At 42.4% G+C, this 17,084-nt stretch overlaps 1 protein-coding gene across 2 annotated transcripts in view; it reads right to left on the bottom strand.

Moving 5' to 3' along the window:
• The window catches only part of KCNH1 (potassium voltage-gated channel subfamily H member 1), a gene marked incomplete at both ends in the record, with an annotated part of 267,549 nt that overhangs the window by 189,205 nt on the left and 61,260 nt on the right, over positions 1–17,084 (bottom strand). The window contains one exon of one of the 2 annotated variants that reach the window (XM_079761861.1): positions 14,444–14,917. In XM_079761861.1, coding sequence (XP_079617987.1) covers positions 14,444–14,917 — 474 coding nt within the window. The remainder of the gene's footprint in view (positions 1–14,443; positions 14,918–17,084) is intronic. The other variant, XM_079761862.1, reaches the window with a different exon arrangement.

Raw genomic sequence — 17,084 nt, 5'->3', positions numbered from 1 at the left:
CATCTTATACGTGGCACTTCAGGAGATTGAAAACAGTCAAAGTTCTCAAGGGCCGTGAAAGTTATTGGGCTGCTAGGAATGTCCAGAGGTATTGAGATACCTGTGCTTGGCTAAAACTTCACCTTACCTGAAGAGTCACTTAACCTGTTTTCCACTCTCACATTTTACTGTTTGACTTTTATGAGGGGCACTTTGTAAGCCACCCAACCTATTTTTAAAGCTTCCAAGTGCTTTCTCTTCCCCAGTCCCTACTATTTCTTCTGTACCATTACGGAAAAGCTGTGTGTCATGACCACGCGGCCCTGCTCTGCATCTCCAGCTGCCTGGGAAAATACTCAGCTCATCTATATTTAATGTTCTTTCTCGCTGATTCTTCAGGGTGCAAATCTCCCCCACCACATCTAATAAGCATGATGGATTATATTCAATTTAGCTAATGCCAACCTATAACTAATTACAGCAGCATTCTCAAATCAGGCTGGAGTTACAGCCTTGTCAAAGTGCCCTTTATAGATGGCCTGTTTCTGGAAATTTACACAGCAAGTGTGAGTGAATTCAATTGTAAATATGAGAAGAGGCTATACTGACTAAGCTACCCTCCCTCCCTTCCCCCCCGCCCCCAGGATCTTTGAGTCCTAACTATTGAGGGAGGAAGATTATATATAGATCCTTGGAACAAATGAAGAAGAAAGAATATTGAAATATTCCAGAGGGGCCAGTTGGCCACTGGCTCACAATTACACTAAGTGTTATTCTAGAGAAATCTGGCAACCAGATTCACAATAACCTGGACAAGCTGCAGTGTCACCATCCTGAGTGTGACACTAGGCAAAGGACCCTCTCTGGACCTTAAGCCCCCCATCAGGAAGATGGGAGGGCAGGGGACAGTAGCACAGCTTCGTGGAAAGAACATGGGCTGGGTAGTTAGGCACTCCATCCCTAGGGGGCCAGCACTAAAGATAGGAGTTTGGGAACTCAGATTCAATGGACTGGGATGGAGCCTGAGGATATGTATCTTCAACAGACAACCGAAGTGATTTTAATGTGAAGTCGGGTTGTCCCCAGAACCAGAAAGCAGAATGAATCCTCAGCACGGCCCTCTGCTCTGGCCTTGAGAGTTGACTCCATGCAAAATCTCTCCTGAGACTGGGACCTCTCACTTTTAGCCAAGACTCCATAAGGGGTGGAGTCTGAGCAGTCATCAGGTGGTTCAAGGTTATATACTATACCCTCAGGAATTGAGATAAGCTTCCCAACAACAATACTAGGAGTTGAGAGTAAGTTACTCAACCTTTCTTAGCCTTGGTTTCCTCATCAGCAAAACAGAAGAAGGGACAACTACTTTGCACAACTGTGGGAAGTCAGTGATACTGTTTATGGAACATGGGCAGAGTGGCAGGAAAATATTAGGAACTGATTAAGTGATAACTGTGATTGATTTCATGATCAATATCCCATCCATTTTGATTGTGAGAACAAAAAAATGAGATTTCATATAGGAAAGAGCTATAGGAAAAAATTTAAATGCTAAAGCATCCTTATATGGAGTTTAGTTAGAACGCCACAATAACTTGGACAATCTATGTGTTGCTATACCAACATGGTTTCTGGGAAAACAGGCAAGATAACTATGTGGAATGCTCCCCACATGTCCTTACTTTGGTCCGTAATGGATACAATGATATAAAAGCAATCCCCCATGCTGGAGTGAAGGTCTACAATGAATATGGTGTGTACTGCCATCAAAAGGGTGCCCTGAACTCAGAGCCCTCACAATCCAGCCTGATCCTACCTTTCAAGCCTCATCTCCCACTTCCTTCTTCACACACTATGCTCCAGCCCCCTACAGGGCAGCTCCCATGCTCTGAACACACTATATGAATCAATAGCTCCAGGCCTTGGCTACAACTGTTTGCTCAGCCCACCTCCTTACATTACTTTCCTCTGGTTCAAACTTCCTAATCTTTGGCATTCTTGTCTCCTCTCTGAGACTGACCTCAAAGGTACACTACTTCTGGGACCCTACCAGAAACGGCAGACAAAGGCCACTGAATCCCGTGACTGTGGAGGCACAGCCACCACCGTGGGCCGCGAGACTGGGAAGCTGGCCCAGGTCTGGCCTGTGATCATCTACAGCCTGTCACCCTTGGAGCAGCGTGCCTTCCTACACTACTTCAGCAAGGGCATCCCCAACATGCTACACTGCATTCAAGCGTCCATCCTCTGCATACTGCCAACCACTATAGTGTTTATCTTGTCCACACCTGGGGATCTCAGGAGTTTAGAAATCCAAGAGGAAGAATCCAGCTACCTACAAAAATGACAACTCATCTGGAGAATGGTTCCCTGTCTGAAAGAAGAGTCTACATTGTAGTGTCTTGAAGACACAATAAACTTCTTATGGGCTGGGGGGGGGGGGGGGGAAGATAAACTTCTGGTGATCCTCAACAAACAGGCAGTCTTTTCAAAGAGCCATCTTTTACAATGAGGCACCTCTTTCCACCTCTGTTTCCTGTGAAAAGTTGAAAAATCTACACACTTTTCTATGTTTTCCTCATTTTAAACTCCATTTAGTAAACTATGGCTCAAGGAAGTCTATTACCAATATTAGCTGAATCATACCAACAAATATCAAAAGTAGGCCAAGACACCCAGATGAGTTATGACATTAAAGTCCTTAGTGGATTGTTGGCATCCCCATTCAGAGCCATCCGACCTGTGACAATAGAGAAAACCTGCTTGGTCATAGTGTCATCTGTCAAAACAAGACTTCTCCCTTAAGGACCATTTCCCTATGGGCCCATCAGGGGATAAACAAGAAGGGAGAGGGAGAGAGAGAGAGAGAAACATCAATGATGAGAAAGAATCATCAATTGGCTGCCTCCTGCATGCCCCCTACTGGAGATTGAGCCCGGAACCCAGGCATGTGCCCTGACCATGGAATCGAGTCGTGATCTCCTGGTTCATAGATTGATGTTCAACCACTGAGCCATCGTGGCCAGGCTATAGTTCCCTTTTAACAACTCCTTCCTCTGTGCTCTCAGAGCACTTCCAAGCACCTCTGCATCCATTCATTCACTTACCCAATATTTAGTGTGCATTAAACATATGTAAGCAGTTCTGGGGAAATTAAAGGTTCAAGTCTCCCTGAACTATCAGCAGAAGTTGATGCAAATACCAACCACTGGATCAACAAAGTGGTGAAGAGTAGAACTTTGAATCCAATATTGAGAATGTCAGCTCCACTCCTTAGCAAACTGTCACTCTAAGCCTCAATCCCCTCTCCTATAAAATGGGAGTAAGTCTCCTTCACTGAGTTGTAAAGATAAAATAAAATTAGGTCATAAGCATAAGGCATTTACCCCAGTACGTGCCTGGCACATGGTAAGTGCCCAATATAGTAGCGATTTTCTGGAATAATTATTATTATCGCTACAGTACAGAGATGTGTGCAACAGAGGAATGCACAAAGAGCGAAAGGAGCAAGGATTCGTTCTGCTTTGATTGCACGCCTTGCCTTCCTGGAGCTCAGTAAGTGTTTGTTGACGCAAATTTGGAGGGATGGTGTAGACTTTAAGAACTCAGAGACGGACACAGCTGTGAGAGAGGGAGAGCCAAGGTAGCCAATAGGTCACTGTTCAAAGATATTTCAAAATCCAGGAACACAGGGAATAAGCAGATAAGGCCTGGAATGCCAGCGAGGCCACTACCAGCCCAACAAGGAAGTTTCTAAATGTTTTGAGGTGACTCCAAATGCCAGTCAGGAGCTGGGCTGCGTACAGAAGAACAGCTGAGGAGCCTGTTAAAGACAGGAGTTTGGTAACTCAGATTCAATGGACTGGGATGGAGCCTGAGGATATGTATCTTCAACAGACAACCTAAGTGATTTTAATGTGAAGTTGGGTTGTCCCCAGAACCAGAAAGCAGAATGAGTCCTCAGCAGGGCCCTCTGCTCTGGCCTTGAGAATTGACTCTATGCAAAATCTCTCCTGAGACTGGGACCTCTCACTTTTAGCCAAGGCTCCATAAGGGGTGGAGTCTGAGCAGTCATCAGGTGGTTCAAGGTTATATACTATATCCTCAGGAATAGAGATAAGCTTCCCAACAACAATACTTCCTGGGCTGAGTATCTTTGTGAGGTTAGCAATTGTTCTTTTAGATCATTTCCTGGGCTAATAGCAATAATAGCAGTTCTAGTTACAAAGTGCTGGCAATGTGCCAGGCACTGTACTAGTCTACATACATTATCTAATTTAATTCCCACAACACCCTGCAAGACAGACACTGCCCTCCTGAAAGATAAGATCACCAAGGTTTAGAGATGCTAATGAAAGTGCCCAAGGTGACATAGCTAGGAAGACACAGACTGAAACAGGCAGTTGGTGATTTCCTCATGAAACGTATTGCTGTTTACCCACTGACAATTCCTTCTGCCAATCAATGGCTCTGGCTATACCTTTCTTACAGACTGGACTCGAAACCCTCAGCCTAAAAAGATAATAATATTTCCTCTAAAAATCCCCAAAGAGGGGGGTTGAGGGAGTAATGGGGGGATGAGGACACATATGTAATACCTTAATCAATAAAGAAATTTTAAAAAATAAAAATAAAAAAATCCCCAAAGAACTGAATACAGAGCTCTATTTCTGGTGCTGTTCAACCGAGAAGCAGTGAATAAACAGCTAAGGTCGTATGTTTCTGTCACACCTTTTCCCAAAGAGCACAAAACACATCCATATTTACTATCTCATCTGGTCTCATGATTGCTTTAAAAAAAAACACACACACTTTTATTGGATTGAGACATATAAATAAGGGGTTCTGTAAAACATTTAAAATGACATTATTTATAAGGTCCCATTCTTTCCTCTAAGTGTTGCCATGCTGTTTGTTGCTTTTTCTATTCAAATAGAATCTTTTTATTTTTATACATCCATTTCAAAGAAATCTAGTTATATAAAAATGTAATTTTAAAAATGGAAGTGTCCGCTGTTGCTTAGCACTATTTGTTTTCTCTTTTTTTCTTTATGTTTCCCTTTAATGAGGGTTCATCTCTCTTTCTTAAATAGCCCCAATGGATCTGACAATTTGTTTACAACACTCACTATTTATACTGCTTTCCTGGGTCCATTTTTGGCCCACTGGCCCATTGGCCCATTACCTCGTCTCGGGCACTGCCATCCTTGTCTCTGAGGCAGGCCACAGTTCCAGAAACTCCATGTTAGGCCCTCACCCCACATGGTCGCCTCTGAGAGCGGACACTCTTCTCTCTTGCTCACCGACGTTTACAAGTGATCAGCCCCCACTGCAGCTCCCAGAATTATAATGATTAGAAACTCCTATACTATTTTGATTTAAGTTATTTTGCTTAATACAAAAATATATAACAAATAACAAGGAGAAAAAAAAGTCAACGTTTTCCGTGGGAGAGGCAATATTTGTAAGGGGCTTGCTTTTCTTTGATTATCTCATGCCGCTCTACTAGGGAGTTTCTCATTCGATCTAAAGGAGTGCTTCTCATATACTCCAATTTCCAATATGACACATCATCAATTAATAAGCAATGGGTACCATCCTTACCTTCAAAAACTTTCAATATATTAAGAAGGTAGCGGCACACAGAGAGACACTATTACTTCCTAAAGGAAGACTTAGTCTTTAGTTCTTACAAAGCCTCTGCCATAAGACAGTCAATGCTGTCTTGTCTCCTAACTGACACCCCGAGACATATTTCAGCAGTCTCCAAACCCATGTCTCATCCATAGAACTCTCCTGTGCATGGAGAACTGCATTGGACACTATTTCCCTGAGAACTTTTAATTCTCAAAACCCTTTGGTATAGTTTCCACATTATTTGGACTACCTTTTCTATACGGTGTGGCCATGGCAAGCTGTGGTTGGTATGGGCTGGATTATTCCAATAGAAGCCACAATTATATAAGCTAAACAGAGCTCATAGTCTATGGTGACCTCAAGGTTAAACACCCAAACATTTAATAATTCTGGACCTTCACTTGAGAAGACAAGATTTGTTCTATCACTCTCTAGCTATGTGGTTTCCAACAACGGCAACAACCTCTCTTGGATCCCATCCATAGTCAGAAGGTAATACATATAAAACCTGTATTTATAGGGGTTTTGTGAAATTCAAAGTAAAGATGAAAATAAACAGAACATCATATAAATATTAAGTAATTACCTTAGAATTAGGGAAGACAGTCTCTTCTAAACTTTAAAAGGCAATAAAATAATTAAAAGCAAATTTTAATTAACTCAAAACACAGACTTGCCAACATCCTCCTGTAAAACATACCAGATATCTGCTCATGAACAGCTGGTAGCAATCACATCCGGGGGATACCAGCATTTTACTTAAAATAAAAACATACTTTCTGCAGACTTCTTTTTTTTTTCTTACTGTCCTGAATTGTGTGATCTTGAATCACTCTTTCATTGTTTTCCTCATCCTGCCAATATTTGAATGCCTACTACTGGACAGTAACTGTGCTAAATGCCACAAATCCCAAAGGAACAAGACACAGAAACTTTTCTTCAGTCAAATTGGGTTTGAACATAATTAATCATGTAATAAGATTATACAACTCTAATATCCTATATAATAAAAGGCTAATATGCAAATCGACCAAACGTCAGAACGACTGGTCGGTATGAAGCGCACTGACCACCAGAGGGCAGATGCTTAATGCAGGAGCTGCCCCCTGGTAGTCAGTGTGCTCCCACAGGGGGAGCGCCACTCAGCCAGAAGCTGGGCTCATGGCTAGTGAGCACAGCAGTGATGACGGGAGCCTCTCCCACCTCCACAGCACAGCTAAGAATGTCTGACTGCCAGCTTAAGCCATCAGTTGGACATCCCCCCGAGAGCTCCCAGACTGCGAGAGGGCACAGGTTGGGCTGAGGGATCCCCTCCCCAAGTGCACGAATTTCGTGCACTGGGCCTCTAGTGTGTGTGTGTGTGTGTGTGTGTGTGTACACACACACACACACACACATATATATATATATATATATATATATATATATATATATAAAATATTAAAAAGGTAATATGCTAATTAGACCGGACATATTCCGGATGTCATTCCAGACGTCCTTCCTGACGAAGCTGGGGCCGGAGGGAAGCAGCCCAGGTCCCAGGTGCCTGCCGGTGGCCAGAGGAGGGAAGATCAGGTCCCGAGTGCTGGAGGGAAGCCAGTGCCGGCAGCCGGGGGAAGGAAGAACTACTCTTGCACGAATTTTCGTGCATCGGGCCTCTAGTGTGTGTGTGTGTGTGTGTGTGTGAATAGAATATTGTAGGAATACAGAAAAGGAAGTAATCACATCTGCCTGGAAGAGTCTTCATGAAGGAGGTGTCATCTCTTTAGGGTTTTAAAGGATGGGCCCCTTTTCAAGTTCTTACTGGGAGAAGCACAAGGGTCAACAAAAGGGAGAAGAGACCCATAGCATGAAGTCAATGGATCTGGCTAGCACAGACACATAATCCAAACCACTTAGCATCAATGTGGGATTGTGGTGAGTCTAAACTCTTATTTTTTACAATCACAGCCCTTCACAATTGACTTCTACCTACCCTTTCAATGTTTGTATATGCTTGTAGATGTACAGCATACTGGTTGAATGTGTAGTCTAGATTCAAACAAGCCTGTATTCAAATCCTACCCTAAGATGACCAGTATTGCTACCTTGGGCAAATGACCACCCTCTGTGAGCCTCTCTGTTCTCATATCTAAAAATGTTGATATGCCAAACTCATAAGATTCTTGTGAGGGTTCAAAAGATAAGGTGTGTAAAATAGGTAGCACTTATTAAACATTTATGAAGTCCTCAAAAAACATTTGTTATTGTAGCCAAGACTGCTAATTGTCTATCCAATATTCATTTCCCTTTATTCCCTTTATTCTCTATTCTGTTGGGTCACAATGTACTAAGCTAAAAGGTACACATCATTCCCTTACAGAGAGGGGCGACAACATGACAAAGTTCTGATCAATGAGATATAAGCAGAAGTCATTGGATAGACTTCTGGGGGGTGGGGGGGAGCCTTAAAAGGGGAACAGGTTGGGGCAGCACAAGCTCTTTTGCCTTTTGCCATTCTTTCTTTTCTTATTTGGAGCATGGACTTGATAGCTAGAGCTGGAGCAGCCATCCTGTGACCACAAGGAAAGAGCAAGAGAATCACAGAAGTCCCAGCCCAGACAAACGTAAGTCACTGAATCAATATTAGCAATTGTCTACCAGTAGAGTTCTAATGGTGAGAGGAAAAATTAAACCCCTACTTCCAGTATTTCCAGGCCCTGTTGTTTAGGCTTTCTGTTTCTGTTGGGTGAATTAAATATACTGATACACTCAAAAACATGCTTGCATCTCTCCAAAGTAGTACTGAACAAAATAAGACAACATAAAAGAATACATCATTGTCTCATTTCATCTCTATAGGCAAAGGTACTGGCTACTTTTGGGGAGCAGGAAGGGAAAAGTGATTAGGGGAAAGGAAGGATGTCTGAGGCGTGGATGATGTTTTATTAACCTAAATGATGGCTACGTAGATGTTTGCTTTGGAAAAATTCATTGAGAAGCATATTTCTGTTTTAAGCACTTTCCTATATATGTTATACTGACAACAAAAATATCAGGAATGTGTTCAACTGGCATGGCTCAGTAGTTGAGCATCAACCTATGAACCAGGAGGTCATAGTTTGATTCTGGTCAAGGCACATGCCCAGGTTATGGGCTCATTCCCCATAGGGGGCATGCAAGAGACAGCCAATCAATGGTCCTCTCTCATCATTGATGTTTCCAACTCTCACTCCCTCTTCTTTCCTCTCTGAAATCAATAAAAATATATATTTTTTAAATCAGCAATGTGACACAGATTTATTTATAAAGACATTCTCTATGGCATTATTATGACTTTAAAAGTTTAAAAAAAGGAAATTATCTGAACATAAAATAAACATGTCCTTAAAATGGACTACCATATAATCATTTAAATTCATGTTTTTAAAGAATATTTAATGTCAAAAAACCTATTGTTTAGACAATAAAGTAGGTTACAACTCACTACATACAGTATAATTCCATTTTGCTAAAATACATGTAAACATATACATGAACATATTCCAAGGGAAAAAACCCTGAACAATATATAGCAGGTCCTCAAATAACATCATTTTGTTCAATGCCATCTACACTAATAAAAGAGAAAGATTCAAATTGACTGTACCTTCATGACACTCACCAGCCAATCAGGAGTATGCAAATTAATCCAACAAAGATGGTAGGCTAATTTGCATACACAGGCGCCCAGCGTTTTGCACCGCCCCAGCTGCTCTGGGCCTCTGGGCAGCATGGGAAGGAGGAAAGGCGGCTCCGGGCCAGAGCAAAGGCTGTGCCGGCATTCAGGGTAAGGAAGGCCCATTCTGCATGAATCTTCATGCATCGGGCATCTAGTTTTATAATATAATTGATGAGATGCAATAGGAACTCAACTCTTATTTATATCATTAGCCTATGGTAAAATTGTTTTTTATACATCATTTCACTTAAAGTCACAGAACCTATGGGCAACGTTAAGTGAAGACACTGTATGCCAAAATGATAACAATGAGATAAAATTATAGGCAAGACTTATTCCTTCATCTATATTTTCTAATTTTTTACAGGCAAAATGTAAAAAATTATAAGGAAACAATTCTTTTTCCAAAGATTCAGAGGCTCTCAAATGTACCCATTAGTCTTGCTTCACTTGGAAGCACATCCTTGAAGCCAAATACTTCTCCTCTGAAGCCTGAAGTACTCTGTCTTAGAAGCTAACATGTGGCCTCCAGAGTTAAACATCACATGATAACATAGGAAGAAATCATAAGATGGAGATGTCTGCACAGCTCTGACACAAACTGCCAATCAGGGTTCTCATCAATTAGAGTCAGATCATGGACCTCCTGTTGCCCTTTGAGAGTTTCACTTGAATTAAGAGATTCATTAACAAGTGACTGGCTAATTTTTCACTAGCATCTGTCTTATATCTCAAATAAAGACTTAAGCAAAGAAAATTTCCCCCAGCTCCATATACAATGCCGTGAGCTTAGTTTTTTCTGCTCTCATGTGGTCTTTTCCTTTCCCCACTCATCAGAGTTCCACTCCTCTTCCAACACCTTTCTAAACCAGCTTCTTCTTTTTTCTTTTTTAATTTCCTGGGAAGTCTTCTATAATCTACCTAACCTAAATCTGCTCAGAAGTCTTCTCATATTGGAGGAGTCCCAGATAAAAGGGCGCTGTCTGTGGTCAGAGCTATTACCTTTTCATCAGCACACCTCAGTCTGGTTCTGCCCTAAGGAGCACCTCCCATGTGAATGGGCTCTTGGCAAGTGACAGCTATGTCACCAGGACTAGCTGGTGGTGCTGCTGTCTGAGGTTACAGAGCCAAGGACAGAAGGAAGCTCTTGATCCCCAGCCCCAGGAGATAGTGCGATTGGCTTCATTCTCTCCTTTGCTCTCCCACACTCCAATGGCAATAAGCAATATGATTGCCTCAGGAGAGGGAATATGTTTGTGAATAATAATTCCATCTTTAATTCATAAAGAACACTAGGCCAATTGTCCACAGAGTGCTGAAATAATCTTCATTTGGCTTTTGCTTCAGCATACCCATTCCAAGCTTTAGTTCACCCAGTTTCCAGACCTTTTGTCCTCTAACCAGTTTAACTAATATGCAAACATATTCCCAAACAGCCTCCAAAACAGATTATTACCAACAGACTGGAGAATGACGCAAATGTAGGCTATCTACATAAGTGAAACAAGTTGAGCCAGAAGGGATCATTTGCATGGCTTAAATCATGGAGACGGGCTATCTCCACAGGGCTGAATTCACAATTGCTGGCTTTAGCCATTTGGGTGGGTCTAATCCTTCAACTCCAGGATCCCCCACCCTAACACCATACCCACAACCCAACCGCACACACACAGATGGCAAAGCCACCATACCTCATTCGCCTCTTCTTTGGTGGTCTCCATTGGGACACAATCCCATGGGCATACTTAGGAGGACTCCATGCATTTTTTATGAGAAATGAGTCAATAATTTCTTCTTTCTCCCCACAGTCTCCCAGACAAAGGACCTAGAGCAGAGGGGGCTGCCATCTCAGATTAGCGGCTCCACAACAGAGCGTGGTGAGAAGACAGCATGTGGTGAATGTGAACCCACTGAGCCCCTAATCAGGATTCTCCAGTGAGGGAAATGTCCCCCCAACATTATCCAGGTTCGACAGGTGGTGTGCCCTTCAGGACCTCTCCAACCCCTAAGCCCCATCAGCCTTTCATGCCCACTAACTTAATGATATCTTTTAACAAAAAGGCCTGTGCCTAGAAAAGCTGGTCTGTCCCTCCGTGAGCCTCTCAAACTGCCCATCTCATCACTAAGGTAGTTGCTTTGGGGAAAATGCAGATGCCCACTTCTCTGTACCCCGTGCCCAAGTTCCCCACCACAACACCCAAGCCAAGGGGTGAGCCATACACGTCAGGAGCTTCTTGGTCAGTGTTGACTCAACTGTATCCTTCAGTGTTTCATCCCACTTTTACCAGATCTGTCACTGATAAAATAAGAATAGAGAAAAGAATACAGAAAAATCAGAAGAGGACTCATTATTATTGTGACCATGTGCTGTGCCATCCTGAGTGAGTCGGATTTCCCTAGTCTGTTTCCTCATTTGTGTGTTAAGAGGGTTGAAACTGGATGACCTCTATGGTCCCACTGGACTCTCCAGTTGGTCTACCTATCGTAACCTTCTCAATGCCCTCATATCACCCCACCTTCTTCCCATCCCCAGGAGGTCAGTGTGGTGGGCCTCTCACTTTTACAACCTGTCTGGAGGTGAGACTAATGCAGATGAGATGTTAGAACTCACCAGGCTTTGCAGCTGGTGGGGAACTCAAATTATCAACCCACTGCCTGAATGTCATGCCTCGAGGCAGGTAAGGTAGCATCAGCCCCAAAATGTAGACAGGAAAACTGTGATCCAGAAAGGCCAAATGACGTTCACAAGGTTCCCAGTTGTCCTAATAGGTGACCCCAAGAGGACTGGAAGCCAAATCTTCAGTTTCCTCACACCGATCTCCCCCAACACCACCACAATTGTTATGAAAAGGCATTTTTTCGGATGTAAGCCAACGCTTTGAAAGGAATTACTAAATGTGAAATCAAGTGTTTGTAGAAGCAAATCACAGCTATAGCACCTTAATATTTATATTATTATTTATGATCAAGAGATGGCAGTAAGAACTTTGATGCTAAACCCTTTGCCAACTAGAAACCTACAGATCAATGATGTTTTTAGTGCCTGCAATCTAGTTTATGAATCTGGAAATCAGAAACCATGCCAGGGGTATTCACAATTAATGGCAAAGGAGTTCCAACCCAACATTCACAGTGCCTGGGAAGAAGCTCTCTGCCCTGTCAGCCTACAAGGTAATCTTGACACATTTACCTAAGTGTTTATAGCTCTGCCAATGTTTAATAAGACACGTGGAAGCCGAAGAATGGTTCTATTTATTCGTGAAACTTCAATGCAATTGCTATAAATAGTAAGTGGTTTAATTGAAAAACCCAAATAGTTTTTTAAAGTTAAATTTCATTTCCCATATGTGTGTGTAAGGAGCTCTTTTAGGTTGAAATAATTCATTTGAATTATCTAAGCCAAAATGATCATATTTTCCTCACTAACATAAAATTTTCTAGAAATGTATTCACATAGAAAAATGTTCCCAACATGTACTAAAATTCACATTTAAGAATCCCCATATTCACCTTAGGGGTGATTTTGTTCTTGTAAATGATCAGTTTCAACTCATTTACTCCCCCTACAAAATCCACACAAGCCACCTGGAGAATTATTCCTTGGGATTTTAAAGTATATTAAAACACTCCACACAGATAAAAGCAGGGGTTGTTCTGAGTCTAGAGCAGTGGTTCTCAACCTTTCTAATGTCGTGACCCTTTAATACAGTTCCTCATGTTGTGGTGACCCCCAACCATAAAATTATTTTCGTTGCTACTTCATAACTGCAATGTTGCTACTGTTATGAATCGTAATGTAAATATCTGTGTTTTCCGATGGTCTTAGGCTCTACAGCAGCGGTTCTCAACCTGTGGGTCAGGTTGAGAACCGCTAGCGGTTGGGTTCTCAAAGAGAAAGAGCCCCAGCCCTCACCCACTTCTGGCACCAATATGAAGGCAGAGATGCATCATATGCCACCACTGAGACATGGAGTCACTGATCAGGCCTCATTATCCTGGCAGGGAGCTGACTGCTCCTTTCTGACTATCTCAAGACTGAACCCCACTAGCCATGTACCTTTAGAGTGTACCTTGCCTGACTCAGCCTCTAATGGCATCCTAAATTACCCACCCAGCTAACAAACAGCCCAGCCAGACTGACACCTCTGGGACCCTCTGTAGTCTCAGGCAATGAGCATCCACTGCTGCTTGAGGCTGAAGATTTGCCAGATGAACTGCCTTATCTTAATCCATCTGGAGTGTCAACCAAGGAGCAGGAAAAAGAAAGAACCATTCCAGTAGGACACAAACTAGATAAGAATCTGACGTTTTCCTTTGCAATGACTTGGCATCCTTGCTTTTTCAAAGGAGGAAATCACTTTAACCAGCCCAGTGGCCTCTTCCTGCTACAACATGTCCCAGACATCCATTCACTGACTGTGAAAGCATGTCCTGATTCTAACACATTTGCAGGGCTTTTTTCTTCTTTAATTCCTGCCATGGCCCGCAGGACTAACCATCCAATAGCAGTGTAATCTAGTAACAACATTACTCCTCTTAGTACAATCTCAGCAAATTTAGGCAAGGGAAAGTACGGACAACTGAATGCCACTGGTCACCTCCAAAACTCAGTTTAGCAAAGAAGCAACTCATTTTTTTCCCAACATTTACCCCTCCCCCTCCAAAATTAAATAAATAAATAAGCAAGCAAACTTAGGAGAAAACACCATCCTTGTTGCTAGGAGTTAATTAAAATGAAACAGCCAAAGGTCAGCAACAGATGATAGAAAGTCCCCATAATTAGCATAATCAATAAGTAGACATTCAGCAAATGCATACAGAGTGAAAGATTCAGCAGTGCAGTGGCAATGCATGCCTGTTTCTGCAGCCCCGCCACCCTTGAGCCAATGGCATGCGCTCCACGTGGAGTAAAAGGGAAGCCTTTGGTCTCTTCCACACCATTCACTGACATGCAGAACCCCTGACCCTCCAAAGGCAAGAACAGTGGGTAAGGATAGCTATCCAGCATGCTCCCTCTGTTCCAGACATCATCATGCTAGTTCCCACCCATTAATTACTCTTCTGTTCACCACCCACATTTAATTCAACTTTAAAGACATGACAACAAGGTCTGAGATTTGAGGGATGTACCTGACTCTCTCTCCCCTCCAGGGGTGGTGGAATCTGATCAGCAAAAGCAATCTTCCCTGGATCACCCATAAAGGCACTAACCTCGTCCACGTTCTCAAAAGCGTTGATGACGTCATATGGCAAACAGGACAGAAGATCAATCACAAACCACGTCTTCAGATAGTTCATGCGGATGAGTTTGGGGTCGGAAATCACCTCCCCAGCTGGTCCAACAAAGGTGGTATGAAAATTCAACACAATGTCCACCAGAAAGATGACGTCCACGATGCTATCCACAACTAGCCAGGCCACATTGTTCTGCCTGGTTTTAAAGGAGACATTGTAAGGGACCAAGATGGCTGTGTAGAAGGTTAAAATCAAGATGATCCAATCCCACGTGGTCTTAAAAACACAGTAATGTAAGATGATGTGAGGGGGAGTCTTTGGTGCCTCTTGCTTGTATTGGGGAAGGATGTCTGAGCCCAGCTGCAGGACCTGTACAGAAAAACACGACCAAGAGAGAACTAAGTTAGGATTTAATGGCAAGCATCTGTCACTGACAAATCATCATGACGCTCCAGATGGGTCATTGGGTGCAAGGACAGATCCTAGAGGAGTATGGGAGAAGGGAAGTGAACATTATAATATAATGTAAATATATTATTTATATTATAATATAAATAATCACAATGAAACAACGGCAAACTATTACTTGGTTTACTCTGTGCCTAGCATTGTAATAAATACTTAACATACATGTATTACCTCGCTTCATTCTAAATACAACCTCATCTTATCAGCCAATTACTATTCTATGTGACAAGTGAGAAACTGAGGCTCAAGAGAATGAAATAACTTCACTCAACAAATATGTAGTGTTCTGTGCCAGGAACTGTTCTGGACACTGGACATACAGTAACGAAGGAAAAAGCACAGTTCCAGGTCTCATGGAGCGCAGTCCAGTAGACAAATCAAGGAAATTCCAAATTGTGATAAGAGCTAAATAAGAAGTGGCATGGAACACCCAGTGATTTGATAGAATGTGACTTGAGGATTAGGAGAGGGAGAGTGTTTGAACTAAAATCTGAATGACAGCAAGGAACCAGCCATTCAAACTTATATGGAAAAACTATCCCAGGCAGAGAGCATAACTGGTGTAATGAACCCAGGGTAGGACAATCTGGGTATTTTGGGGGAAAGAAAGAAGTCTGATGTGACTGAAGCTCACGAAATGAGCGGGGAAGGGTGCTAGATGGGTTCAGAGAGGAAGCAGAACCCAAACCATGCAAGACCTGGTGGGTCATGGAGAGGCACTGGATTTTATCCTCAGTATGTCTGAGTATAACCGGAAGGTTTTAAACCAGAGAATAATCCGATGATCTTTTTATAAAAGATCACCCTGGCTGCTGCATAATGAATTGAGGGAGAGGATTAGAAGAAAGAACAGAGTCAGGAAACTTTTTCTAACACCCTGAAAAAAAGATGGGGTGATGGAGAAAAGTAGTCCAATTTTGGATATATTTCTGAAGTAAAACCAGCTGAACTTGCTGAAGGCTAGAAAATGAAGAAAATAGGACAACGAAAGGTACTTACTACTTTATTCCAAAAACCCCACATGGTAGTTGGCCCAGAGTAGGCACTACAGGACTGTCTTTAAGTGAAGGAATGAACGTCAAGGTCATGCAGCTAGGAAAAATAGAACCTGGATCCCAAACTGCTCCAGCTGGATTCAAACCCATGCCGTTCCACGTCGAGGTTATATTTCCCTACACGACAGGTCTTTTATGAAGTAGATTCAGTGAAGGAAGAAGTCTAGAGAAGCTTGGTTCCAAAGAGTATCACAAAAAGCTATGTTTTCAGACGCTAGGCTAAGCTGGAAGGGACCCCCACCCCCAGCCCAGCTGCGCTTCTGTGCCACTTACAGATTCTTAAAAAACTTTAGGTGACACTTCCTCTTATGTCACGGGACTTATTTTTTCCTCTAGAGGTTAAAGTCCTGTTAGTGAATATAAAATAATCTGAATATCCCTGCCCCCACTACAATTTGTCCCAGGCCTTAAAAGGTGACTTCTTAAACTTGATAAAGAGCATCTACAAAAAATAAATAAATAAATAAAACCCTAAAACTAACATCTTATTTAATGGTGAAAGACTAAAAGGCTTTTCCCCTAAGATCAAAAACAAGGCAAGATACCAGCTTTCACTACTTTTCTTCAACATAGTACTGCCACTGTGATAAGGCAAAAAAATAAAGATTGGGAAGGAAGAAATAAAAGTATCCCTACTTCCAAATAACATAATGGTGTAGGTAGAATACCCCAAGGAATGTACATATAAACTTCTAGGTCACACAACACAAGATAAATAAAAATCATTGTATTTCTATATACTAGAAAATGAGCACCAAATGCTGATAAGAGATCAAAGAAGATATAAATAGCCCTGGGTGGTGTGGGTCAGTGGTTAGAGCGTCAGCCCGTGCACCAAAGGGTTGCAGGTTTGATTCCCAGTCAAGGGCACATACGTGGGTTGCAGGTTCACTCTCTACTTCCAGTTGGGGCTCGTGGGGGAGGCAACTGGTATGTCTCACATCAATGTTTCTCTCCTCCTCCCTCCCTCCCTTTCACTCTCTCTGGGAATCTGGGAAGCAATGGGAAAAAAT

Source organism: Cnephaeus nilssonii, assembly GCF_951640355.1.
Source record: "Cnephaeus nilssonii genome assembly, chromosome: 21".
Lineage (NCBI taxonomy): Eukaryota > Metazoa > Chordata > Mammalia > Chiroptera > Vespertilionidae > Cnephaeus > Cnephaeus nilssonii.
Note: the sequence above shows the minus strand (reverse complement) of the source record. Positions and strands in the feature narration are given on the sequence as shown.